We start from the raw sequence: 25,835 nt of genomic DNA on the forward strand, positions 1-25,835 counted from the left end.
GGCTACTAAGAAGGCCAAGGCAGATGAATTTTAAGTCCCAGTGCACTTAGTGAAATCCTGTCTCAAAAATAGTAATATTGGGCTGGGAATAGATAGTTTCTGTAGCATGTGTGAGGCTCTGGTCTTGAACCCCAACAAGAACTCTCACAAAATAATGTTGGGTTTGTCTTAAGCAAACAATAATAATAATTATTATTATTATTATTATTACTGGTACCAGGGTTTGAACCCTGGGGTGCTTAACCACTCAGCCCATTTTACATTTTATTTTGAGAAAGGGCCTTGCTAAATTACTGAGATTGGCTTTGAATTTACAATCATCCCATCTCAGCCTCCTGACGCTGGGATTACAGGTGTGTGCCAATGTGCATGGCTCACAAAAAGATGTTAATAAGAAAAACTGAGTGAACTCTGGACTACTGTTGTAAATTTTCTGTAAATTGAGAAACTATTCTAAAATATAAAAAGCTTACTCAATAAATAGGAAGGCATCAAATTAAAAAGCTGCATAGTAAAGGAAACAGGAATGTGAAAAGAGAACCATAGAATGGGAGAAAATCTTTACTAGCTACTTTGCTGACAGAGGATTAATATCTAGAATATATAAAAAATTCAAAAAAGTTTACACCTGGGCTGGGGTTGTGGCTCAGTGATAGAGCACTCCCCTAGCACATTTGAGGCACTGGATTCGATTATCAGCACCAATAAAAAATAAATAAATAAAATTAAGCTGCAGGAATGGGAAGGACAGTAGAATGAGATGGATATTATAACCCTATAAATGTACAATTACACTACTGGAGTGACTCTGAACCATGTACAGACAGAGGAATGAGAAGTTGTGCTCCATTTGTGTCCAATATGGCAAAAGGTATTCTGCTGTCATGTATAACTAATTAGAATAAAAATAAATAAATAAATAAAATTAAGGAAAAAACAAAAAACTTTACACAAAAATCAAATAATCCAATTAATCAATAGGTGAATGGATTAAACATTTTCCCTAGTTCCCTAGTTGTTTTCTGTTCCAGGATTTCTTCTAGATTACCATAATACACTTTTCTCAAAAGAAGAAATACAAATGGCTAACAAATATATAAAAAAATGTTCAATATCACTAGCAATTACAGAAATGCAAATCAAAACTACACTGAGATTTCATCTCACACCAGTCAGAATGGCAGTCATCAAGAATACAAATAAAAGCTGGAGAGGATGTGGAAAAAAAGGAACACTTTTACACTGCTGGTGAGATTGTAAATTAATTAGTACAACCACTTTAGAAGACAGTATGGAGGTTCCTCAAAAGACTAGATGTGGAACCACCATATGACCCAGGTATACCACATCTTGGTATTTGTTATGATGAATTAAAGTCATCATACTACAGTAATACATGCATACCCATGTTTATAGCAGCACAATTCACAATAGCCAAACAAAGGAAGCAGCCTAGATGACCATCAACGTATGAACAGATAAAGAAAATTGTTTTCCCTCATATGCAGAAACTAAAAAAAAAAAGGAAAAGGTGAGGGAACATTTTATAAAAATCAAAGGGAGATCAGTTACAGAGAGGGACCAAGAGGTTGGAGGGAGGGAAGGAGGATGTAAGGGATAGTGGTCAAATTATATTGTTATAGGGTGTGCATGTATGAATATGTACAACCAAATGCACCAAACAAAAAATGGTAGCTAGGCATGACGGCATGTGCCTGTAGTCCCAGCTACTCAGGAGGCTGAGGTAAGAAGATCCTTTGAGCCAGAGTTCAAGATCAGCCTGGGCAAAGAGGGCCCCTTCTTAAAAACAAAACCCAAAACTTATTCAAATAAAATTATAGTCACATTGGATGCAGTGACACACACCTATAATCTCAGGAGGCTGAGGCAGGAGGATCAAGAATTCAAAGCCAGCCTCAGCAACTTAGCAAGATCCTAAGCAACTCGGCAAAACCTTGTCTCTAAATTAAATATTTTTTAAAAAGGCTGGGGATGTGGCTCAGTGGTTAAGCACCCCTGGGTTCAATCCCAGGTACGAAAGTAAGTAAAAATAAATAAATAAAATCATAGCCATTAACTAGCTATATACCTTTAATTAATTACACACATGCGGGGCTGGGGATGTGGCTCAAGCAGTAGCGCGCTCGCCTGGCATTCGTGCGGCCCAGGTTCGATCCTCAGCACCACATACTAAGATGTTATATCCGCCAAAAACTAAAAAATAAATATTAAAAATTCTCTCTCAAAAAAAAAAAAATTACACACATGCACACACACACACATTTTTGTTTAAAGCAAAGGGGTGCTCAGTGTGCACCTTGGGTTACAAGGCCCACATGGCAAGAAGCTTTCCCAATCCTAGATGCTAACAGAGTTGTATGGGGCCACAGGGAAAACTCAGTAACTATTAGATGGCTTCCCAGGAGAGGCATGCAGCTGGGTGGGTGCATGTTCATTTCCTATTGGGGCTGTATCAACTGACCACAAACTCAGAGGCTTAAAACAACACCAATTTATTCTTACAGTTCTAGAGGTCAGAAGTCCAGAGTGGTTTTCACAGGGCTAATGTCATGTCAGGGGGCTGCATCTCTTGGTGGAAGTTCTAGAGAAGAATGTTTTCTGCTTTTCCCAGCTTCTCCATGCCACCTGCATCCCTTGACAAATGGCCCTTTCTTCCATCTCTGCAGCCAGTGGCATGAAGTCCTCCCCTCTCTCTTGCTGACCCTCATGACTTCCCTCTTTTACTCATAAATTCCACTGTGATTACATTGGGCTCACCTCAATAATTCAGGGTAATCTCTCTTCTCCAAATTAACTTTATCACATGTCCAAGTCCCTTTGCCATGTAAGGTAGCATTCACAGGTTCTGGAGTTCAGGACACAGTTAACTTTGGGGGCCATTATTTTGCCCAATTCACATCAGTGAGGTGCATTCAGGAGGCTATAAGGGGAAGGGGGAGTCAATTTTGGATAGCTGGAGTCTGAGGTGCCTATAGACATCCAGAGAGAATCGCCCTTAATCTCCACATATTCATCAAATACTGACTAGGCACTTCTTAGGAGCCATTGGCCTGTAAAGGAGAATACTATTTCTTACAGTTTAAGAGACCTGCTTTTCGCTTCTGAAGATTTTTTAAATCAATTACCTTTTAATCAATGACACAACTGTAACTGGCATCTTTTCTTTCTTACTGACACTCAAAATATCCTACTGCCAATGGTTTCTTGGAGCCAAGGAAATTCTGATCTCAGCTGACACTGAAGGAGGCCTTATAGTATAAGTTGGAGGGCTTGAGAGAATATTAAGTGGGCTGTGGGTATGGCTCAGTGGCAGAGCATGTGCCTAGTAATGTGGCCCTGAGTTCAATGCCCCAGCCTCATAGGCAGAGGCAAGCCAGTATCCCCATCCAGTTTGGCCCCTATCTTTTCTAACTCTTAGCCAGGTTCTTGCTACCCTGGGGCTCCTTTTTATCCTGTGCTCTGGTGCTCAGATCCCTTGCAATTAACAGACTCCATCAGAGCCACACAATGCTCAGCTCTGCTGCCCCATCAGGGTGGAGGAACTGGCCTCTCTCCAAGTATGCCTCAGTCAGGCCTGGTGGTTGTCAGCTGAATGAAAACTTCTAAAAGACCAATCACCTAGGCTACAGGCCATCTCAGTCAGTATCTTGGAGAAGTGTTTTACAACTCCCCAATAAATTCCAATGGGCAGCCAAGGTGGAAAAATGGAAAATCAATCTAAGTTGGTTCAAGTGAGGTGAGGTATAAGGCAGCACTGGTGGGGGTGAGGTCATTATATCCAGGCAGTAGAGTGATACCTGTCTCCTCCCACCAGCCCAGTTATCTGTTTTCTCTAAGTACTAGTCCCGGGCAAGACATATGTGGGAGCCCAGGAAATGTAAGCTGTAGAGTCTCAAAGGCCAAGCAAAAAAGGCTTTGTGCCAAGAAAGGTCTGGGAAAAGAAGCCCATTGGGTCTAGGCCAGCTTTCTGGTTCACTGTATGACTTCCAGTAAGCTGTTGCCCCTCTCTGTGACTTTATAAAGCATGACCGGCCCAGGTGGACCTGAAAGGCCCTATAAGCGTCACACAGTACACAGTTCACACTTCACCCAAGTGCAGTGAGAACTGCTACAAAAGATAGAGGAATCAGATGAGGAAAGGTATTGGTGCTTACCTCTGGGACTCTGGATGATCCTGACCTACCCATCCCACTTCTGTCTGACATCTAAGGAGATTAAGTGGGAAGACAGTGTGTAAGACTTCCTGCTCACCTTCAATAGGGTTCCAAAGTCTTCCAGATATCCCCCCCTCCAGGCCTAAAATCTCTGGTTCTGGGGCTCTATGACCTGGGAGATGTAAGGACAGAGAATCTGAGGTCCTGAAAGTCAAAGACCTAAGAACAGGAGAACAAAACTCCCCAGAGAAGACAGGAGAATAGAGTGTGAGAGATTCTTACATGGTGAGCAGAGTCTGGATAGGCCACAGGACACCTGAGAGGTACCAGTTATGCCACTGAGGGTGGTAAACAAAGGTGAGGTGGTCTAAGATATCAGAAACTTCCAAGGAGGAACTTCACGGAAGGAAACACTCAAGGACTGAAGCAAGGCCAAAGAGGCTATGGAAAAGGCCCCTGGCTTTTGGCCATTAGCACAGCCAAGGCCCTAATGCACACTCAACACTTTTATTGGGAAAGGGAAACTGAAAAGCAGCCTTCAATATCCTCACTGCTTGAGGCAGCTGGGCCACCTCCACCAAGTCCAGGGAAAAAGGGACCACCAAATTGGCCCTCAGCAGGCTCAGGTGTAGAGGTCAAAGTCAATGCGTTTGGAGTTATAGAACTGACCACCAGGGGGGTCCAGCTTCCGACAATAAACACCATCCGGGAAGTAGCCTTCATTCACCCAGGTCTGCAGGAAGAGAGGGCAGAACTGGAGAATGTTGATAGGAGTCAGGGAAGGGAGGGACAAGGCAGAAGGAGGTAGGAGGGGCTTACCTGCATCTGGGCACTAGTAAAAGGCCCATATAGCTCGGCATCTCCTGTGTTCTCCCACTTATATTCCCACATCACATCCACCAGACCATCTCCTGGTGATTCTGCTTCTAAAATAACAGGCAAAGCCATTTGGGCCTCAAGTGCCCTGCCTCCTGCCCACAACACCCCTCCTCTGCCCTTCAAGCTCACCTCCTTTCTGGGTAGGGGTCGGGGTCTCGAGCTCTCCCTCTGTTACTTCCTCAGCAAACATGTCCAGGGAGGGTGTAGGTGTGGGGTCATGGGGACCCTGAGTCCGGCACCCCAACCCCTTTAGCCGCATAGCCAATCGCTCCCTTGTTTCCTGGTATACACCAAGGTTGCCTCGGGCCACCATCTGGTCAGCCAACCCAGAGAGCCGGTCTAGGCGCTGGGGGGAATTGGGCCTCCCAGGCCCCTTGCTGCCCCCTTTGCCTCCTCCCCGGGCCCCCAGACGCCTGAGTGCCCCAGCCACTGTCTCTCTTGGCAAGAGTAGCTCCAAAAGTCCCTCCAGGAGGGCTTGGGCACTCATTGGTGTTTGTCCCAGGCCATCCTCCTCCTCTGAGTCTGAGGCCTGGCGCTGATCAGGTGGCCGCTCCCTGATTTTCACCTGTAATAGAAATTATTACCCACCAACTGCCACTGGGGGCCCAGGCCCAGGACTTGCCACCCCCAGGCCTCAGCCATGCCAGCCCCTGGGCCACACCCAGTCAATGTTGTCCAGCCAGCTGTCACGGATCTGAGCATCCCGGTTCAAGAAGTAGTTGCCATCAGCATCAAAATGGCCTTCCTCCATCTCTTCCTGCAGGTTGAAAGGTGTGATCCGCACACCTCCTTCACTGGGGAGTGTGGCTGCTTCCTGACCTGAACCAAAGATACAATTGCTCTATGCTATGTGTGTAAAAGACAGGAGCGCCCTTTGCTCCACACTCCAAAAGCCCCTACTTGTCCCTCCAACACAGTCAATTCTTGGATATAGCTCACCTTCTACATCCTCGGAGGCCAGAATGTCATATTTGCTGGATCCCTCTTCATCATCGTCTTCCTCATCACTGTCCAAGGAGTGTTTGCCTTTGAAGCGGCTCCCAGGACCCCCTGCCCCAGCCACAGGGTCCACTAGCTGTAAGCAAGAATCAGCAAGTTAGAAATGCAGATTACTGGCTAATTACCCATATACTCCAGGATATGGTTCCAAGCTAAATATTTTCCAAACCTATACCTCAAGAATGTGGAAAAACTTTTTTTTTTTTTTGACATCTCTCACTCCCCAGTTCTTTCTCTTCAGGCTTTTAGTTCTTCTTTTTCCTTCATACCTCCCCAGAACACAAGAGTCTGGTCACCTCACCTTCTTCTTGGGAACACTGATTTCATCCTCCTCATCCTCATCGCCCACGCCCTGGAAGGTCACTTTCCTCTTTGGCATGATTGGGCAGAAGGACCTTTCTCCAGCTGAGCCAAAAGAAAGGATATGAAAGTAAGGGAACTGGGGGCGGGGGAAGCTCACCGCGAGTGGGCAAAAAAATAATTTTCAATGGCATATGCCAAGTCGCGTTTGGGAAGGGAGCGAGTACAGAATCAAGAGTTGAAAGGGAGCTGGCAGCCAGGACGTCCCCTTGAAATTTGGTTTGGCTTCTGAAAGAGTTAGTGAGGCAGAAACAGAAGGACAGAAGCGCTAAGGATGCCCCTGTGGACCCTATGGGGTCCCCCATGCCGGATGAAAGGAGCCAGGCTTCCCACGTCATCATCCCCATATCAGTCTAACGCGACCGGGCTCCACTGTCTGGAGACACCCGGTCCCCACACCCGCAGCGTCCACAGAGCCCGGGCGGGCCCAGGACCTGGCGCCCTAGTCGTCCCGTTCCTCCTTTCGCTGAACTCCTAATTCCACGCGGCGACTCCCCCACCAAAAACTAGTCGGCCAGCAGAGCCACAGGGATTCAGGCAGTCTCACCCGCTCGCGCTCACCTGGGAATCCAGGAGAAAAAGGAAAAAAAGGAAAGATGCTTTGGCCAGGGATACATCCGGGGTATCGGCCTCTATCACCCGGAAGAGGACTGCGGAAGGCGCCAGAGGCCGGAAGTGGCTTCACTCCAGTCAGTGGATTAACTGCAAGAGCGGGCGGAAGTGCGCGGTGAGCTAGGGAAGAAACCCTCGCTGTCTTCCCTGTCAGAAGTGACGTAATCCGCGTGGCTGTAAAGACCAGAACAGTGGATATAAGAACGCCTAAACCATGACCCGGCACGAGGGACGACCGGAAGAGACTTTGGTTCCTTCATACAACAGGAGAGCTCTGGAGAGAACGTAGAGCGCATTCTACTTAGAGGGGCGCCTACGGTCTGGATGGAGGGACAAGAGTCCGAGCAGGGACAGTGAGTTCCTGCTCCAGTTTAAATTTTTGCAGGCACAGTTCGAGTCGCCCTTCCCCCAGGACTCTGCGCCCCTCACCATTTCATTAGACACTCTGGCTTCCCACTCCTAATGTCCAGCTGTCAGTCTTCTCATAGTCTGAAAGCCGCGGCCTTGCTTTTGTCCGAGCGGAAGCCCTGCTCACCTAATGGCCCACCTGCGGGGTTTTAATGACCTCTGGGGTACTTATGAACCTAGCTCCCTCTAGGACCCAGGGGAAGTCTTTTGCCCCACCCCTATTCCTTGGACTAGTTCCTGGTTTCTTAGGTGAGAGAGCCATCATAGGAGAGGTGGCATTGGCACCGGTGCCCCGTTCCTGGACAGAAGTCCTCGTTGCTCTCCTCTCAGGTAGGCCTAGAAAAAGACAACAGTTGCTAACAGCAAGCCTGTAATTCCAGCGATGCTGGAGGCTGAGGCAGGATTACAAGTTGAAGACCAGCCTGGGCAAATTAGCGAGACCTTGTCTCAAAAAAAAAAAAAGTGGGGATGTAGCTCCATGATAGAGTGCCTTGGGTTCAATTCCCAGTAACTACAGCTGCAGGAAGAAGCTCATCCCACCCCTTAGCTAACAAGGCCCGGTCACATCTGCCCAGGTGATTGGAATCTGGCCCCAAGAAGAGGTGGGAGGGGTCTTGTCAGGACTACACCTGTTGCTATTGAGGACGGAGCCTCAATCTCCCTAGACCTAGATTGTCCAGACAGAGCCTTCTGCAACTAGAAAGCAGCATGAGGCTCCCTCCAGGCAAACCAGGTGGACCACTCCTCTCTCCCCAGGGTTTTCTCCGTATTGGATCACCATGAAACTACACCGAAAATCTGTGCTCAGTTTCTTCCATGAGTTCAGAACACAGGCACCAGACCAGGAGGGCATCTTGCTAAAGAAAGGAGCCCGAAACACCAGCTACCAGCGCCGCTGGTTTATCCTCCGGGGAAACCTCCTTTTCTACCTGGAACACCAGGCAGACCACACACCACTGGGCCTCATCCTGTTGGAGAACTGCCAAGTGGAGCCATGCCTTAAGGCCACTGAACCCTATGCCTTTACCATACTCACCCCAGGGATACAGAGTGCATGTGGGCGGGCCTACAAGCTAGCAGCAGAAAACCAGGAAGAGCTGGAGGCTTGGCTCTGTGCCCTGGCTGGGGTGAGCTGGAGGCGACTGGATGGGCTGCTATCCCTGTTGGAAGCCCAGTATCGGGAGTTGTGCCAGGCAGCTGGCCAAAAACCCAACTCACCCCTAAAGAACTGTGACTTTGTAGCTACTCTCAGTACCCCCTCCTGCTTCCAGGAATTGCACGAGCGCTTTGGGAAGGAGATCCGGATGCTGAAGGCAGTGCATAGAGGGCTCCAGGCCAGTGACAAAGGAGGCAGTAGAGCCCAAGCAAATCTGGAGCAGGAGCTTAACCAGTGTTTGTTGATCAGTGACTGAATGATGGACCAAAGGTCAGCAGACTGCTTCAGTAGAGACCCAGGTCCTGGCTCTCTACTGACTGCTTCAGTAGAAGACCAGGTCCTTCCTCCTTAATTCTTATCCCCCAAACCCCTTCATCAAATAACAAGGCGGGACACAGGCCCAGGTACAACAGCAGGTTCTTTTTCCGGTTCCTCAAAGCGTCGCACGGGATGGGAGATGAGACAGAAGAGAATGTAAACATTGGATTCCACCCCTTGGAGCTCAAGGGAAGACCCCTTACTCAAGAGCTTGAGGGTTGGAAGGGAATAAAATGAAGGAGGGGGATCCTGGTGGGACAAAGCAGAGGCCTGAGAATATAAAGCAAGGTGGGTAAGGGAGGAGAACAGGATGAGCGTGGGAGGGGAAGTGGGGGACATTTCCTATTTCAGTGCATATCCCCTTAAATAAATTGGAGTGCAGGAGAACTGAAAGACAAAAGACAAAGTGAGTACCCCCATCCTGGGCCAACCTGGTCCTCTGTACATAATTACAACACAGAGATGTTCAGAAGTAGAATGAGGAGAGTCTTGGCCCCCAGAAAGGAAGTGGGGGAGACAGGCAGGGCCAAAGAAGGGAAAAGGAACCCAGCTCCACCTCATGAGTAAAGGGAGCCACTGGAGTGTAAGAATCTGCAGACTGCCAACTGCTATTGCCAAGAATCACCCTGTGGTGACTAGAGGCCAATCAGGACAGCACCTGGGAGGGGACCTCAGAGGGAACTGGCAGGAGTGACAGAGACCCCAGCTGGGTCTAACTGGAGGCAAGAGTCTCCAGACTTGGTCACAGCTGCCCCATGCACTGTGGCTGTCCTGGCTGTGTAGGGATCAGCAGCTGGCAAGGAGATGGGAAGTCAAGCCACTTTCCTCATAAAGAGGGACACCTGCTGAGGGGCTTGGGGAGCACCCCAGGCCAGGCCTTCTCTTGGCTGAGGAGAAAAGAGAGGGGCCATGCAGTCCAGCCCCAGGCAGAGGTCAGAAGTAAGCATCCTGCCGGGCTTCAGCTGCTGAGGACCTGTCCCCACCATCCTGGGGTGCTGGGGGCCCATCTGCCTTTCGACGCAGTGAAATCTTCCGGCCTTGGCCCTTCTTCTCTTGCTTCTGCCTTTCCTTCTCCTGTTTCTGTTGCTCCTTCTCCTGTTTCTGCCTCTCCTTCTCCTGTTTCTGCTGTTCTTTCTCCTGCTCTTTTTCCCACTTCTGCCGCTCCTTCTCCTGCTTCTCCCGCTCTTTCTCCTGTCTCTGCCGCTCCTTCTCACGCTCTTTCTCCTGTTTCTGCCGCTCCTTCTCCTGCCGCCTGGTTTCCTTGCTGGGAGCCAGAGGGGTGCTGTTGCCAGTAGGTGAGGGAAGGGATGGATGCAGTCCCTCGGCAGTGACAACTGGCCCTGGGGCAGGCCCAGCACTGGCCCTGCGGGCAGGAGGGGGTGGGGAGGGGGCCCCTCCAGCTGCCCGGGAGCCTCGGCTCTTGAGGCCGGGGAGACTGAGTAGGCTGGAGGAGGGGCCCAAGGGTGGCTGTTGCCGCCTCCGCTCTTCATGGATGGCCCGGGAGCCATGTAGTCTCCGTGAAGGCCGATATTGTAGCTCTCCCCGGGTTTCCCTCCACTTCTTCAGCTGGGCTGCATTTTCTCGCTCAATTAGTGCTTCTGTCACTGGGAGGTTGGTTACCTAAACAAAGAAGAAATGCGTACCATAATGAAGATCATGGGAATGTGCTCAAGCAGGTGGGGTGTGCTGAGGCTCAATTCCTACCTCGTGTACCAAGAAGTCCTCTTGCATGCACTGTTGGGGCAGGTTGCGCAGTTGCTCCATGGTTTCATACATGCCTTGGCAAGAACGCAGCTTCTCCACTGAGCCTAGTGTGTGTCGCAGCAAGACCAGGGCCACCCGGAAGATGATCTTAACACCTGCAAGATCAGAGAGGAGAACATGGGGGGACCAGGCCTGGGATCTCAGCCTGTCTCAATTATGAGGGACTTACAGACCCTATCTCTGTCTACTGTCAACCTTATAGATGAGGAAATTGAGGTTCCAAGAAGGGAAATGAGTTGCAATGGGTATTATATTCCTGGGAGGGAGAGCAGGCTCTAGGTTGGTAACTTAACCAAGACCAGGCCTGTTTTTCCAGGCTGGGGCAACAAGTTCCTTTTGTCCATGGTCTGCCAGAAATGTAACAGGACCATCTGGTAGCCACCATGCAAACCCCAGTTCCCTCATAAGCTTGGATGGCCATGGAAGTACCTTCACAGAAAAACATGTCCCAGACGCGAAGCACTGAAGCCCAAGGCAGGGTGCGGGCAAAGATGCACATGAACCATTCTGTCATGTAGAGCACGGGGTCAATGCGCTGTCGCCGTAGGTGCCGATGTGCCAGTGGGGAAGCCCGGCGCAAGAGTGCAAAAAAGATTTCTCCATCCAGCTGAATGGCCTCCTAGAGGTGGGAAGAGCCATGAGAAGAAGTCCAGCCTGCTATGGCACCCTTGAAGTAGAATCAACCCTGACAGGGGATCCTCACCTTAGTGATAAGAGGCCCAGAGGAAAGGGATAGAAGGGCCAGGGTGTGGAAGGGCAAGGAGCTCCCTGCAGCCTTAAGGAAAAGTGACAGCCCTGATGCACCCAGCCTCCAGAAACTCACCAGCCCTGCACTGTAGTAACCAGGAAGATACTTGTCACAGATCTGCACCAGGCACCAAAACGCTTGCTGAGAAGGGCAAAAATAAGGAGGGAGGAGTGGGGCCTGAGAGGCATGGAGTAGGCAGCTCCCCCATCACCACTATAGGTCAAGATCCTCCCACCACCCAACCAGGACCACTGTGCTGACCTCAGCAGGCATGTGCATGAGCAGCACTGCAGCCACTGGGGCCTGGGCCTGGCAGTAGCCCTCATCAGGCCGGTAGATGGTGTAGGCCTTCAGAATTCGGTACAGGTCCTGTTGCCTGTGGGGATTGCAGAGGATGGCAGCTGCAGGAGTTGGAAGCTCTGTCCAAAACCAAACCTACTCCCAACAATCCCAGCCCAGACCTCTCCTACATCCAGTTCCAGATGAACCTTAGAGCTTTACCACCACATTCCTCTATCCACCTTCCAGGCCCTGCCTAACAAGCTTAAACCAAAGCTTCAGCCCACAATCAACATTCCAGGCACCAGCCTTCCACCCTCAGCTGCACACCCTACATGTTCTCTACTGATTCCCCAGCACAGGCTGTATTCTCTCCATCTGCCACCAATCAATTTTCAAGGTCATTTTCTCCAGGAAGCATTCAACATCCATAGAATCAGCCTTCCTCTAGCACTATCTGTTTTTTATCACCCCAGAACAGGAGCTCTCTTGAAGCAAGGCCTGCCTTATCCCATCACACTGGATGTCATCAACTCTCCTCTGCACACCCAGTAGGTCCTGGTTCTTGGTGCAGGCTTGGAAGCTAAGTGTGCCTCAGAACTTTCTCTTGTTTCTGCATCAAAAAATAATATCTCTATCCTATACCTGCTCCACTTTCTTACAGATGCCCCTTTGTATCTGGGAATTCCATCCCCTCACTGCTACATCAGAAAAGAGTCTTCCTTGTTCCCTATGGCTAAGTCACCAAGTCCGAGCAATGCTACATCCTGAATTCCATTCATGTCTGTTCTCTCTCTCTCCCTCCACCTCCACAGCCACTTCCAGCCTAGGCCTCCATCTCTTGCCCAGAAAAACGTAACAACCTCCCAGATCCTCTCACTGCCTCCAGTCTCACACATAGACCTAACACTGCCTATAATATCTTTGTCCCAAATCCAGTCATTCATGTATAACATTTGTCTTATCTGCATAGCACTCCTACTATTTAATATTTTTTCTCTACTTTGCAAAAGCAACCATGAAATGACAAGTTTGATATGGATATTTTACCTAATACATATTAAAATAAACACAGAACTTCCATAAGCTCCCACTCTATACCCACCCACCTGCCTGCTTCTGTGTCCCTGCCTTCTCCCCTGTTGCTATGGGTAAATTGTCTGTGATCCTGGCCAAGCACAGCCTTTCCAGTTGGGTTCTGGATCCCACCCCCACTCGCCTACACAAGCCATCAATCCAGCAACACTGCCATCTCTCCTGAATCATCAATTTTTCTCTCACTACTGAACCATTCCCATTGACATATCAACATGCTATTATTTCTTCTTGTTTAAAAACTGTCCCTTGACCACACTGTCCCTCCTAATAGCACACTGTTTTGGTTTTTTTTCCCCTTACCTGATCAGCAAGACAGACTGTCTTCAATTCCCACCTCCCACCCCCAATCCTCTCTGCAGGCTTTTACCCACTGCTGCATGAAAAACTGCTTCTATCAAGTCACTAATGACCTATATAGTATTAATGACCTGGATAGGTCAATTTTTAGGCTTGACTTACTTGACCCCTCGGCAGCATTCCCACAGCAGATCCTTGAAACCCTTCTTCACTTTGCTTCCAGGAATCACACTTTCCCAGTTTTCTTCCTGCCTCTCTAGCTTCATGTTCCGGTCTCCTTTACTGCTTCTTTCTCATCTTTCCATTTTCAAAAACACTGGAGCTTCTGAGCTCAATTCTTGGACCATTTCCTTTTGCATCTACACTTGCCGCCTTGGTGACCTCATCCAATCTCATGGGTAAGAGCCAGTCCCTCTCCATAAGGTGATACTCTCAATTTCCAATTTATCTCCAGTTTAAACTTCTCCTCTGAGGCCGGGCATGGTGGCCCACACCTTTAATAATCCCAGCAGCTTGGGAGGCTGAGGCAGGAGGACTGCAAGTTCAAAGCCAGTCTCAGCAATTTAGCAAGGCCCTAAGCAACTCAACAAGACCCTGTCTCTAAATTAAATATAAAAAAGGGCATTGGTTAAGCACCCCAGTACCAATAAGTAAATAAACTTCTCCCCTGAAATCCAGACTTGTATAGATTATAGATCCAATTTAAAACTCCATCTGGGTGTCCAATGAGTATTTTAAAATTAACATTCCAAAACTGAGCCCCTAACTGAGCCCCTAAACCTATGTTTCCTCCAGTTTTCCCCATCCATGCTAATCAATAGCAGTTTCATTCTTGGAGTCTCTCAGGCCAAAAACCAAGTGAGTACCCTTAACTCCTCTCTCACACATCACATTTAACCATTAACAAATCCTTTTGATTCTACCTTCAAAATAGATCCAGAATCCAACTACTTGTCCTCTTTACTTTCATTGCTACCATCCTATCTATCATCATCCCTCCTGAATTATAGAAATGGCCTCCTGGATGGTCTGGTTTTGCCCTTGTCTCTGTATGTTCTGTTCTCAACACAGCAACCAGAATGATCCTCTTAAAACATTTAAGTCAGACGTGATCACTTTTGTAACCCCACCTCCACTCACATTCTCTACTCTTCTTTCTTGCTTTAAATTCCTCTTTAATACCACCACTTCACATATAGTATACTTTCCTTCTTTTTCTGATATAGTGCCCATTCCCACTAGAACAAACATACCCCATGAGGACCAGAGTTTTTGCCTTTTAGTTCACCTCCATCATTTATGATTAGAACAATACAATAAATATTGTTTGCTTGTTTTAATTCAATAGGTATTGTTAAAAGATGACTTATAGCCAGGTGTGGTGGCATGTGCCTGTAACCCCAGCAACTCGGAAAGCTGTGGCAGGAGGATCACAAGTTCAAGGCCTGCCTCGGCAATTTAACGAGACCCTGTCTCAAAAAGGACTGGGGATACAGCTCAGTGGTTAAGCACCCCTGGGTTCTAACCTCAAAGAGAAAAAAAAAAAAAGATGTACTTATTGATAAAAAAAAAAGTTCATCTGAGAATCTCTTGCATCTCTTGCATACTACTAGGGAGCAGCATACATCATCTTGAGGAAGATAAGCCCACAGAACAAAAATCCAAGTGCTCTGGTCTAATACTAAGAACTTGGCTGTTGATGATCTGGCCGTAAACTTCTTTTTCAGCCTCAGTTCTACCCAATCCCACTGCCCAGACACAACTGATACAACCCCCCAAGCAGGAAACCCCCACCTCACATTTCCCATCTATCCTTCAAAACCAAGCTCAATGCAACCTCTTCAATGTGCCCTTGATGTGCACACAAACAAATACACAACAACATCAGACTTGAGTCTCCCTCCTGGAGGAGAGACTTCCTTTAACGTGACCTGACACCCAAAACATTAAAGATGACTCTTCTATAAGTCCTGGAGGGCAAGAACTGCTTTCAATCCAGTCTTATATCTACCTGGATCCTTCAACGAATATTTGTTGACTGATCCACATAGTCAGGCCACCTTACCCATGCCCCCCTCGAGCAGCAAACATCTCATGGAAAGGGAACTGGCGGTGCAGGTCTTTCTCAATCACATCCAGCCACTTGGGGTCCCCAGGGGCCCGTTCCAGCTCCTGTAGTGGGACAGCAGGGATTATCTCAGGATCTGGAGGAGCTGACACACCTTGCATAGCCACATGTCCCCATACCCTGGAGCTGCACGCACCTCAAATTTGCCCGGGTTCTGCTCCAGGAGTTCCTTGCTATTAGACAGGTATTGCCAGGCCTTGGCTCTGAGGGAGGAGGGGATCCCCTTCCGGCAGCGCAGTTTGACCTAAGGCACAGTGGCAGCCAGGGGGATAGCTTCAGAGGCTGGCACAGCCTCTGAGCTTTCCCCAGCAGTTCCTTAGACTCCCTGAGACAGTCCTCCAAATGTCAGATTTTACTCCACTGGACCTGGCCTGACCTTCTACTTAAGGCCTGACCTTCTACTTAAAGTTTTTCTTACCCCCATGGCCCACATACTACCTATCCCCAATGTGGTCCAGAGGGCACATATTATCAGTTTCCTGAGCTTCCAAGGAACACATGCCCTCCCCAACCCTTATATGTTACCCAGCCCACCACACAACCCTCTCAAACCTTCTGGAAACGCCGTGACAGCCACTTATCCCAGTTATTGAACATCTCCAGCCATTTGAGCTCCCGCTGCCGAGCCACATCCACAGGAATGGAGCTCTCTCTGCAGGATGGGGTAGGGGAGCATGGAAGGGGTCAGTAACAATAGTATAAAACCTGAGCTACTGGGAGAATTGAGCCAGTCACCTTACTAAGCTCAAATGATAAAATGGACTTCTTGTGAGCTACTAAAATCAGAATGTTTGGTCATTTGGCCATCCAAGGCCCTAGTCATACTAATAGGGATTGCTTCCCTATAGGATCTCTATACAGAGGTCATGTTCAAAGCCTATCCATTTTTGGCAGATCAAAATTTGAGGAACAAGTATAGAATATTTAAGTCACATTTTGCATAGCTTTACCACTTATTCATTGTGTGACCTTGGGCAAGTCACTTAATTTTTATAAGCCTCAATTTCCTCATTTATAAGGTAGAGAGAATAACAGTATCTACCTGAAGGAGTTTGTTGAAAGGTTATATGAAATAACACACAGCGAGAATCTAAATAATAGCAATTATTATCTATCAAATAAAAACACAAGATATGTACTTCTTTGTCTCCTTAGGAGCAACTGCCTGAATTTCATTCTTTCAGACTCTTGAGATCCCTTGGACCACCTGGGATTTCCTCTACCACCACCTCACTGAAATCTCCCCAGGTTCCCAAATAAAGTCCTCATTGCCTTGTTTGCTCACCATTGTCAGAGTTTAAAAGTGCCCATCTGTCTTGAAACAGTTACTTGTAGCAGCCAGTACCAGAAGATACTAGAAAGAACCCCAGTCTTAGAAAACAGACAGGCCTAAGCTCAAAACTTAGAAGCTGGGGAGTCTTGGCAATGAAAACCTGTTTAACCTGAGTCTCTTCCTCAGCTATAAAAAGGAATGCTACCAGCTACAAAGTTATGAGGAGACTATTGAGAAAAAATTTATATAAAGTATACTGTTAAAGGGTCTCATTATAGTTTCTTTTGTTCCAGAAGTTCCTAAACAGGGACATCTCTCATTAATTTCTATCGTAAGTCAGTTCCAAATTCTACTAAGAGCTGGGAAGAGGAGGATAACCTTTCTTCCCACAAGAACATCACAACTTAAGGGGAGATACGGAAATGCAATAACAAAGATGCACACAAGAGGCATATAATTGCAGTGGGAGCAGTGGATATCAGGGAAGGCTTCCTACAGGAGAGGACTTCTGAAGTAAATCATGATTGAATGGAAATGAGCAGGCAATGAAGGCTAGCAGATAGGACAACCTGAAAACAAATGACAAGAAGTTCAGCAGGACCACAGCACAAAGTGCCTGAGGAGGAGTGGTGGGAAATCAGAACAGAGAGGCTAGCGTGGCTGGACAATAAGGGGCCTATGTGTAGGCTGAAGAGCTTAGACTTTACCCTGTAGATGACAGGGAGCCATGAAAAACTTCAAGATAATGTGTGCCACAGCTAGCCTTGCCCCTCAAGAGAAAGATTTCTCTGGCATGAAAGAAGAGACTTTGGAAAGACAAAATTACAAAGCAGAGAAAGAGCAACTAGCACAGTGCCCAGCACACAAAAAGAACTCTCTAAAATTTAATTCAACCCAAATTCCTTAGGACAGCCTGGAAAGAACCATTGGTCACAGAGATCTACATTATTTGAGGGAGAGAATTTACTCACTGCTTTGTTTCTTCCTCTATAAGCTGAGTACAAACATGCACCCATAAGTGTTGGAAAGCACCAAAGTCAAACTTCAGTTACCTTCCCCTCATTGGACAAAGAATGTTGGTGCTTAATCAAAAGTTTCCTGATTTTTGTTAGCTTATAAATCCTGTTTGCAATACCCTCCCAAAAGCCTTCCCCCACCCCCAACCCACAGTCATGACTAAATCCAATTCATTCTTCATGATTCAGACCATTTTCAGCTGAATTCCCAGACGAGGTAAGAGACAAGGTAAGAGGCACCTTCCCCAGGTGCTTACAAAACCATATGATGAGCTCTAGGCTAAACCTGATTATATTGAAACCAACTGTTTAAGTTTTCATCTCTACCTCCAGATGAACTCTTTGAAAGGATTACTTTATCCTTAATATGCAGCACAGGGCCTTGCACCTGTGTGCTCAGGCAATACTGTAGGTGAACTGACCAGCAGGTTAAGGGGACACAGGAATAATGGGACAGGATACAGAGAGAGAAGGAAGAAGACAGAAGCCATCACACCCCCACCTCAGGAGTGACTCAGGCCCCTGGAAGGAACTAGGAAAGAGTAAGGCGGGCTGGGGAGATGAGGAAATGGGGAAGAGGCCTTCCCCACCCCTTTTCCTTCAGTAAAAACAAGACAGACTGTCCTGTTTCCCAGAGGGGCCCTGCCTTCAAGGTCTCCCCTCCATCCAGACTTCCCCACCTCACTATGCAGAAGGAGAAAATGCCTGCATCCCTCCAGACTCTGCCTATAAGTGACCAAAGGTCAATACCAAAATGCCCTGCCCAAGTAACTTTCCATAATATATAGTATGTAGCTGGAGTTTCAAATCAAGGAGCTGGGATGAGTTCAGGTATCATTTCATTCAACCCTTCTGAGGAGGAAACTGAGGCACAGAAACCAGGACACCACTAGCTCAAGGACACACAATGCACCAAAGCAAGGTCTAGGCTTAAACTCAGCTGTCCTGACCCCTGGGTCCAAAACTTGAATATGACAGTGTCACAGAAATCCCAGGATGCTCTAGGTGCCACAGCTCCCTTTAACCACCCCCTGGATCCTCAGAGGAGGCTGGGCAGCCAGAGCCAGGCCAAGGTGTATCATTTCCCCTCCCCCAACCTGTTTCCCCAGGTAGTCCCACAGGGTGCCCACTGAGTACTCACAGGCTGCCCGAGTACTGGCTGCCCCCAAGGAAGCCATACTTGTCCGTCTTGCGCAGGGCCAGCCCATTTATCTCCGAGTCTGAGCCCATGGAGCTCACATCATCTGCCAAGGACTCCAAGGTTCCAGACATTAGGCTCACAGAGTCCAAGTAGCTCAGGGTGTCCGGGGCCTGCCCTCGAGGCCCAGAGATGCCAGGTCCCAGGCTGGACGTGGAGCCCAGATCTTGAGAGTTTTCAGCAGGCTCCGGAGCTGGGGTCACTGTCACGACCGCTACCGGAGCTTCACACGTCCCCGGAGGGCCTGTACCAGGCCCTGAGGGGTCCTCAGGAGCCTGTCCTGCTGATGCTGATGTTGCTGTTGCACCTCCATGTCCACTTGTCACCTGTCCTGCTGCACCCCGTGCAGTCACTCCTGAGGCCACTGTGGTTCCTGGCTTAGGGGCAAGCGGGGGTTTGGCGGTCAGGGCCCCAGGTGCCGTTCTGGAAGGGGTCCTGGTGGGGGTCCCAGTGGAAGTTCCTGGTCCTGGAGCTGGTGAGGTTCGAGCGTCCTCCGTCTTCGGAGAGTCTGCACCTGAGGCCAAAGCCACGGACGTCTCGGCTCCTGCTACTGCAGCCGGCATGGGGAGCTCTGGGTCGGGGGGGACCTGCGTCTTCGGGGCTTCAGGTGAGGCCTCCAAAGTAAGCACCCCCACCGTGCTGCCTGCGACCTCTGGAGCCAAGATCGGGGCCGGCCCCGGGACCCAGGCGGGCCGCGCCTCCCCGGGGGCCACCAGGGTGACAGGGGCCGAAGTGGCCGTAGTCACTGGCGGTCCCGAAGCCACCACCACTACGGGCCCGGCCCGGGAACTCCGGGGCGGTGGCGATGGGGCCGCGGGGGCACCATGACGGCGCGGCGGGGCCACCAGGGGCGCCGGGCCCGTCTCCATAGCCGCGGGCCGCCCCTCACATCCCCCCCGCCGGGGAGGCCGCAGAAGGCGCCGCCCCTCAGGCCGCCGGAGCCGCCCGTAGGGAAAGGGGAGAGGGCGAAGGGCGCGGCTCGGCGCGCGCCGGAGGCGGGGCGGCGCGCGGGAAGCAGCCGGGAGAGCGAAGGCGGGGCAAGGGTCTGGGGGCGCCCAGCGCCGGGGTCTTGCTCGCGCCCTCTCACCCCCTCGCGCGCTCTCGCCGCCGCCCCCTCCCTCCCGCTAGGGGCGAGCTGCCGACGCCGCGCTTGCGCACACGATGCAGAGCCGGCGGAGCCGCTAGCGTCTCTGCTTTCCACGCCTGCGCGCGGGTCGGCCCATCGCGCCCCTTTTTTCTCCCGCCTCTTCAGAGGACTTGGACGAATAATAGGAGAGAAGGATCTGGGTTCCTGCCAATCGATGGAGGAGTGGGTGGAGTTGGAGGCGGGGAGGGGGTGGGTATTCTGGAAAGAGGAAACGGAGAAGGTAGACAGCTATAAGACCAATCAGAGGGTGAGTAAGGGAAATAGGAGGGACCAATGAAGTAACCAATAGAAAAGCGGGGACCTGAACCTCCTGGCCAATAAACATGGGTGAAGAGTGAACGACCACGGAAGGGCGGGGAAGGAGGCAGGGCTGTGAGGTATGAAGAGGGGCCCGACAGCGTTCTGGCTAATAGGAATGATCAAAAGGGAGCCAATGAAAAGAAGAGTAAGCGGTCAAATTGACAGTGACATCTATTTGGGCGGTGACAGACAGCATCCACAGTCAATAGAAAGAGCTGAGAAATTCTTTAGGTCTCCCAAAATGGTCAGGAAGGAATGAGAGTTGAGGGAAGGCGGGCCAAGCTTGCGATTTATTCGCCTCGTCAGCCAATAATTGTTTTCTTCCACTTTGCCAACAGTGAAGAAAGATAGATAGCTGTCTCAGCCAATGGTAGCATTGAAGGGGCAGGGATGTTTCCCAGCAGGCGGTACCAGCCTAGTGACAGTCGGTGACAACCGGAGACAAGCGCCAGAGGGGGGTAACAGTTGGTGACAGCGCAGAGAAGGGGCTGGGGGGGTATGAGTGTGGCTCTTAACAAATAAGAGTGCCACGCTGCCCTTCCTGTGTCCTTTCTGGGACCCCATTCTTCTTTGAGCTCTTGAGTTCTCCTCTCTGGTGGTCTCTGGGGCTCTGAGCCCCACCATGGATCCAATGCCCTGATCCAGTACTCTCCACCTCGCTATCTCTAATTCGAATATTCGGAGTTCCCAAATTTTCAAGAGGCCCATCTCTCTACACCTTCCATTTCCTGTAGGAATCCCAAGCCCTAACTCCCTCTCTTCAGCTCCAATCGATCTGAGCTCCTCCCCAGGCCCCAATTCCTCAGATCTCATCCCTCTGGGTACTCCCCCAAATCTATGAATCCCCAGTATCGTAATCTCCCCCTTATGTGTTCCCATTCTTTGAGGAATCCAGGACTCCAGTCCTACCCAATCCCTCTCCCTCATTGTCTCATCTGTGTTCTTCGTTTTCTGCTAAGAACCCCAATCTCATAAGCTTCTCTAAGTTGCCCTTAGACCACAAACATGAAGATCTAATCTTATGTTCTCCAACCTGCCAACTTCTAAATACCCACCCCTCTCTGACCACCATTCTCCTGAGCCCCAGAGTTAGATGGCCTCAATATCCAAACAGCATCTAATATCCTGAATTGCAGTCAGACCTAGCTCCCAATTTCCCAGTTCTTGTTTTCTGAGGCTCCTTACTCCTAACTCAGACCCAGATCCTGTGAACACCCTTTCAGTGTCTGATCTCCTTTATTTTATTTTATTTTATTTTATTTTGTGTGTGTGTGTGTGTGTGTGTGTGTGTGATGCTGGGGATTGAACCCAGGGCTTTGTGCATGCTAGGCAAGCAAGCACTCTACCAACTGAGCTATATCCCCAGCCCTCTGATCTCCTTCTTAACCTCCCAGGCTTGACTTAAGCTTCCTGAGTACTCCCCCCACCCTCACCAATCCCCTTTTTGGATTCCTCACCTCTCAGAATCTACTAATAAGTGGGCTCCTCCCTGGCCAGAACCCCCATGGTAACCATATAAGGTGTGTCAGCTGCCATCTGAAGCAGGGGAGGGAATGGTTCAGGAAGCCAAGGGCAGCTGCTAAGTTTAGGGTGGCTCCTTCTCCCTTCTTAGAGACAACAGGTGGTAGGCCCCGGTGCCCAGAAAAGAAAATGTCTTAGAGGCATTGGCATGGGGCTGGAGGAGGGGGGAAGGGCAGAGGCACCTTCCTCAGGACATCAAGTCCTAAAGAAGGAGGAAGAGTATGAGATGGGTATCCTTCCAAACCTGGGGCTTCCTCTACCACTATTTCCCCAGACATCCATCCACTGCATGGTGGGAACTGGGCACTGAGGCCTAGAAGTCTGGGAAAGGTCAGTCAGTCAAGGAGGTTCTTGCCTAGAACGAAGAAAGAAGCCACTGGCCATTCCAGTTGCCTAGGAGGAAATGAAAGTGGTAGGCAGCTTCCCTCTTGGTTTCTTTGACTCCCCTCCTCTGAGGACCAGCCTCTACACAGGTACCTAGAAAAATGATCTAGAGTCATACTAGACCACATCCTTCTGCTTCAAATCTTTCCATGCTCTCCATTCTTACCTGGCATTGAAGGTCCTCCAGTGCCTGGTCACCAACTCCTTGCATCCTCTGCTATAGCCTCATAACAACTGTGGCAACCTGAACATCTGATCTTTCACTGTCCAGACCGTTGCTTATGGCATGTCTCCTGTCTAGCCTGCCTACCCTTCCACTTTCACCTGACTAGTGCTTCTTCAGGCCTTTAGTAAGCCATTCCTATACTCTTAAGACAGGGTGCTATGCCCTCTACTTCTGGGCTCCTTACCAGATGATATGATATTCTTTGCATTTATTCCTATTGCTAGACTACAAATTCCACCAAGGCAGAGCCTAGTTGTTAATTTTAATGCAACATCTGTGGGATAAGAATTATGTTTCTTTCCATTTTATAGAGAGGAAACCAAGGCCCAGGGGGTTGACACACAAAGCCTGAGACCACAGAGAATCTTTCACAAACTTTCCCCTCTTCTTTTATTGATTGATTGATTTGTTTATTTGGTACCAAGGATTAAGCCAAGGGGTGCTATACAACTGAGTTATAATCACCGGCCCCTTTTATTTTTTCTTCTGAGACAGGGTCTTGCTAAGTAGTCCTAGCTGGCCTCAAGCTAGCAATTTTTCTACCTCAGCCTCCTGAGTAGCTGGGACTACAGGTGTGTGCCAGCATGCGCAGCATCCCCTCTTCATAAAAGGTTGTGAGAGAGCTTCCTGAGACTCCTGTTTCCACAGATGGCTCTCTCCCAACTTTAAGCTCTGCCATCACCCACATACACACACACACTTGACTATGAATCCCACGATAGGGGGTGAAGCAACAAGCATACCCCCAAAGCCCAGCACACTATTTGGCACATTGCAGATACTCAATACCTGCTTACTAGTTTTAGATTTGAGTCTACCCCATCCAAGGGCAGAGGGGTACAGGGGTACTCATTTCTCTCCCAGAACTGAGCCTTAGCTTGGGCCCACTATGAACTCTGGCACATTTCAGGCCCCTTCTGGGAGAAAGATCATCCCTTCCTGCCTAGGTCCTAAGGAGACCTGCATCCCAAGACCCACTCCCTCCTCCCTCTGTGTGCTCCAGCTGCTGCTGGCCCTCCAAGAAAGGAGAGTCTCTGAGCCGGGCTATTTTGGTATCTGGGGTGGGCACCCGCAGGGCTAAGGTTACCCTGGTATGCTAAGGGCTCCCTGGGGCAGGACTATATAACCCCAGAGGGACTACGCCAGGCTGACTCTCTGCTTCTTTCCAGCTGGAGCCACTGCCTTGCCCCCAGGAGACCTAAGACATGGTGAGTGAGAATCCCCAACCCCTGGCCAGATCCATTAGACTCAGGGCAGCCTCACCCTTTGGAAAACAGTAGCAATTTTCCAATCCAACAAAAGATAAAAAAAAAAAAAAAGAGTCCTCACTTCCTTGGTATCACTATTGAAAAACAGATAAAGTGATGGCCTAAAGGATCCAACCAATGCTAATCTGCCCAGATATTCCACTCTTAGGTTTCCAGGCCCTTTCAAAGCCAGCTCCATCACCTCCAGTACTCCATCTTCCTAAAGTTCTGGAACCAGCCAGATGAGGATTCTCACTCCCATTTTATAAATGAGAAAGTAGAGGTTCAGACAAAGAAAATGAGTGGATCAGGGCCAAACAGCAAACCAGGAATTGAAGGATGCAGGCTGGGGGTAGTCTGAAGTGAGAAAGCTTTTACCTATTCGGTAGCATGGAAGTATGGGGACCCAGGAGCTGCAGGTGGAAATTCAGGGGATACAACTAAAACAAGTCCCTCAGTCAAGAAGTCCCAAGGGAGGGAAAAGTTACTTTAGAAGAAGGGATTCAAGGATCTCTGAATCTAGCTGGGCATGGTGACACAAACCTGTAGTCTCAGCTACTTGGTAGGCTGAGGCAAGATTCCTTGAGCACAGGGTGTCAGCCTGGGTAACATACCCCTGTGTTATACATGCTTACTGGGTAACATACTCCATCTCAAATAGCCAAACAAAACAATAACAGTGAACACTGGGTCTAATCCATTGCCTACCAGAGAGGTCTAGGGACTGGCCAATGGACCTCCTTGTCCAAACTTCACCCCTCAGGCACCTAAGAAGGCCAAGAGAAGGGCAGCAGCAGAGGGGAGCTCCAATGTCTTCTCCATGTTTGACCAGACTCAGATCCAGGAGTTCAAGGAGGTGAGTGGGGAAGGCTGGAAGCTGAAAGCTGACCAAAGGCACCCCTGCCATCACCCACAACCCCCTCCCTGGAATGTGCACCTGTTAGGGGGAGGGAAAAGGTTTAGAATTCCTTCTTCCCCTCCCTGCTTGGGGTGGGAGAGAACAGCTGGCAGGAGGCCAGAATCTGATATGTCTGGGGTGGGGATGCTAAAGCCAGGCCATGAGGGAACTCATCTCTCCCGACCCTGCCCTCCACAGGCCTTCACTGTAATTGACCAGAACCGAGATGGCATTATTGACAAAGAGGATCTTCGGGACACTTTTGCAGCCATGGGTGAGTCCCACAAATACTCAAGATGGTGATGGGGGAGGGGAAATTTTCAATGACCTTGGGTTCCAACCCTATCAACTCCATCTTGGGCCTCAATCTATGTTGTAAAAAATGGGCAGGATGGTCTAATTTATGGGAATGTACAGCCCTTGCCCCAGGACCCAACTTCCACCCCTGCTTCCCCGAACCCCCTTCAGGCCGCCTCAATGTGAAGAATGAGGAGTTAGATGCCATGATGAAGGAAGCCAGTGGGCCCATCAACTTCACTGTCTTCCTGACCATGTTCGGGGAGAAGCTCAAAGGTCAGTGAGGTGTCCTGGGTCCACGGCCCCAGCTGCCCCTTCCCAGACCTCTAGGGACCCTCCAGGCTCATGTTCCCCCTGACCCCTCAGGTGCCGATCCTGAGGATGTGATCACTGGAGCCTTCAAGGTCCTGGACCCTGAGGGGAAGGGCACCATCAAGAAGCAGTTGTAAGTAGCCCCTTCCAGTTGCTCCCATCCAGAAAGCCAGGCACTGGCGGAGTAAGGGAAAAATAGGACTGGGCAATAGGATTACATTTCACAGCAAATAGTGGGGAAGGACAAAAGCAATCGAGGAGGCCAGAGTGTTCTGGAAACCAGTGAAAACGAGGATAAAGTGAGTGGGAGTGGACAGGAATCAGGGACCCAATCTTAACTCCTCCTGTCACCTTTCAGCCTGGAGGAGCTGCTTACCACCCAGTGTGACCGCTTCACTCCGGAGGAAGTGAGTTGGGGAGTGGGTGGGAGAGGCTACGGGACGGGGGAGGGGGAACACTGGGACCAGTTCGAGATGCCCGTGCGTTGTCCCGCAGATCAAGAATATGTGGGCAGCCTTCCCCCCTGACGTGGGCGGCAACGTAGACTACAAGAACATCTGCTACGTCATCACGCACGGTGACGCCAAGGACCAGGAGTAGAGGATGTTCTTAGGCTTCTGGTGGCCTAGGCTTCCAGCCAGTCCGTCCCACACCCCGATTCCCAATAAAATTCAACTGGTCTTTGTTTCTTATGGGCGGCGCCTTGTGTTTATGTGAGAGGGACTCAGGTAGGAGGCTGGGCGGAGACACTACCCACCAGGAAGTCCAACAAATGAATGAATGGGTCGGAGTCCG

At 49.6% G+C, this 25,835-nt stretch overlaps 4 protein-coding genes across 4 annotated transcripts; 2 read left to right on the top strand and 2 right to left on the bottom strand.

Moving 5' to 3' along the window:
* Window positions 1–2,497: 2,497 nt before the first annotated feature.
* Window positions 2,498–7,075, bottom strand: Cd2bp2 (CD2 cytoplasmic tail binding protein 2). Its single transcript, XM_076840992.2, has 7 exons — window positions 6,975–7,075; window positions 6,355–6,458; window positions 5,994–6,129; window positions 5,716–5,873; window positions 5,184–5,619; window positions 4,995–5,101; window positions 2,498–4,908 (listed from the first exon to the last, which is right to left on the bottom strand). The coding sequence occupies exons 2-7, from the start codon at window positions 6,430–6,432 to the stop codon at window positions 4,798–4,800; spliced, it is 1,026 nt and encodes a 341-aa protein (XP_076697107.2). The 5' UTR covers window positions 6,433–6,458; window positions 6,975–7,075; the 3' UTR covers window positions 2,498–4,797.
* A 532-nt stretch (window positions 7,076–7,607) lies between these two features.
* LOC143385495 (sesquipedalian-1-like) lies at window positions 7,608–9,053 on the top strand. The gene is made up of 2 exons (XM_076840993.2): window positions 7,608–7,763; window positions 8,190–9,053. Exon 2 carries the CDS (start codon window positions 8,213–8,215, stop codon window positions 8,843–8,845), a length of 633 nt encoding a protein of 210 aa, XP_076697108.2. The 5' UTR covers window positions 7,608–7,763; window positions 8,190–8,212; the 3' UTR covers window positions 8,846–9,053.
* Tbc1d10b (TBC1 domain family member 10B) lies at window positions 8,995–19,827 on the bottom strand. Its single transcript, XM_076840991.2, has 9 exons — window positions 18,652–19,827; window positions 15,774–15,873; window positions 15,358–15,465; window positions 15,159–15,265; window positions 11,681–11,795; window positions 11,495–11,560; window positions 11,101–11,290; window positions 10,612–10,766; window positions 8,995–10,527 (listed from the first exon to the last, which is right to left on the bottom strand). The coding sequence occupies exons 1-9, from the start codon at window positions 19,575–19,577 to the stop codon at window positions 9,841–9,843; spliced, it is 2,454 nt and encodes an 817-aa protein (XP_076697106.2). The 5' UTR covers window positions 19,578–19,827; the 3' UTR covers window positions 8,995–9,840.
* A 3,559-nt stretch (window positions 19,828–23,386) lies between these two features.
* Window positions 23,387–25,732, top strand: Myl11 (myosin light chain 11). Its single transcript, XM_076840020.2, has 7 exons — window positions 23,387–23,494; window positions 24,297–24,389; window positions 24,630–24,705; window positions 24,900–25,004; window positions 25,095–25,173; window positions 25,399–25,447; window positions 25,536–25,732. The coding sequence occupies exons 1-7, from the start codon at window positions 23,492–23,494 to the stop codon at window positions 25,638–25,640; spliced, it is 510 nt and encodes a 169-aa protein (XP_076696135.1). The 5' UTR covers window positions 23,387–23,491; the 3' UTR covers window positions 25,641–25,732.
* The last annotated feature ends 103 nt before the right edge of the window (window positions 25,733–25,835 follow it).

The sequence above is a fragment of the Callospermophilus lateralis genome, chromosome 19, assembly GCF_048772815.1.
Source record: "Callospermophilus lateralis isolate mCalLat2 chromosome 19, mCalLat2.hap1, whole genome shotgun sequence".
Classification (NCBI taxonomy): domain Eukaryota; kingdom Metazoa; phylum Chordata; class Mammalia; order Rodentia; family Sciuridae; genus Callospermophilus; species Callospermophilus lateralis.

Excerpts from the sequence above, each read along its gene's own strand:
- LOC143385495 (XM_076840993.2), top strand. The coding sequence starts at position 8,213 with ATGAAACTACACCGAAAATCTGTGCTCAGTTTCTTCCATGAGTTCAGA.
- Cd2bp2 (XM_076840992.2), bottom strand. The coding sequence starts at position 6,432 with ATGCCAAAGAGGAAAGTGACCTTCCAGGGCGTGGGCGATGAGGATGAG. Across the intron at positions 5,620-5,715 it reads GGCTGGACAACATTGACTGG|GTGAAAATCAGGGAGCGGCC; the intron begins GTGTGGCCCAGG and ends TTTCTATTACAG. Across the intron at positions 4,909-4,994 it reads TTACTAGTGCCCAGATGCAG|ACCTGGGTGAATGAAGGCTA; the intron begins GTAAGCCCCTCC and ends CTCTTCCTGCAG.
- Tbc1d10b (XM_076840991.2), bottom strand. The coding sequence starts at position 19,577 with ATGGAGACGGGCCCGGCGCCCCTGGTGGCCCCGCCGCGCCGTCATGGT. Across the intron at positions 15,466-15,773 it reads TGTCACGGCGTTTCCAGAAG|GTCAAACTGCGCTGCCGGAA; the intron begins GTTTGAGAGGGT and ends ACTGTGCCTTAG. Across the intron at positions 10,767-11,100 it reads GGACATGTTTTTCTGTGAAG|GTGTTAAGATCATCTTCCGG; the intron begins GTACTTCCATGG and ends CTGATCTTGCAG.
- Myl11 (XM_076840020.2), top strand. Across the intron at positions 24,706-24,899 it reads GGACACTTTTGCAGCCATGG|GCCGCCTCAATGTGAAGAAT; the intron begins GTGAGTCCCACA and ends AACCCCCTTCAG. Across the intron at positions 25,005-25,094 it reads GTTCGGGGAGAAGCTCAAAG|GTGCCGATCCTGAGGATGTG; the intron begins GTCAGTGAGGTG and ends CTGACCCCTCAG.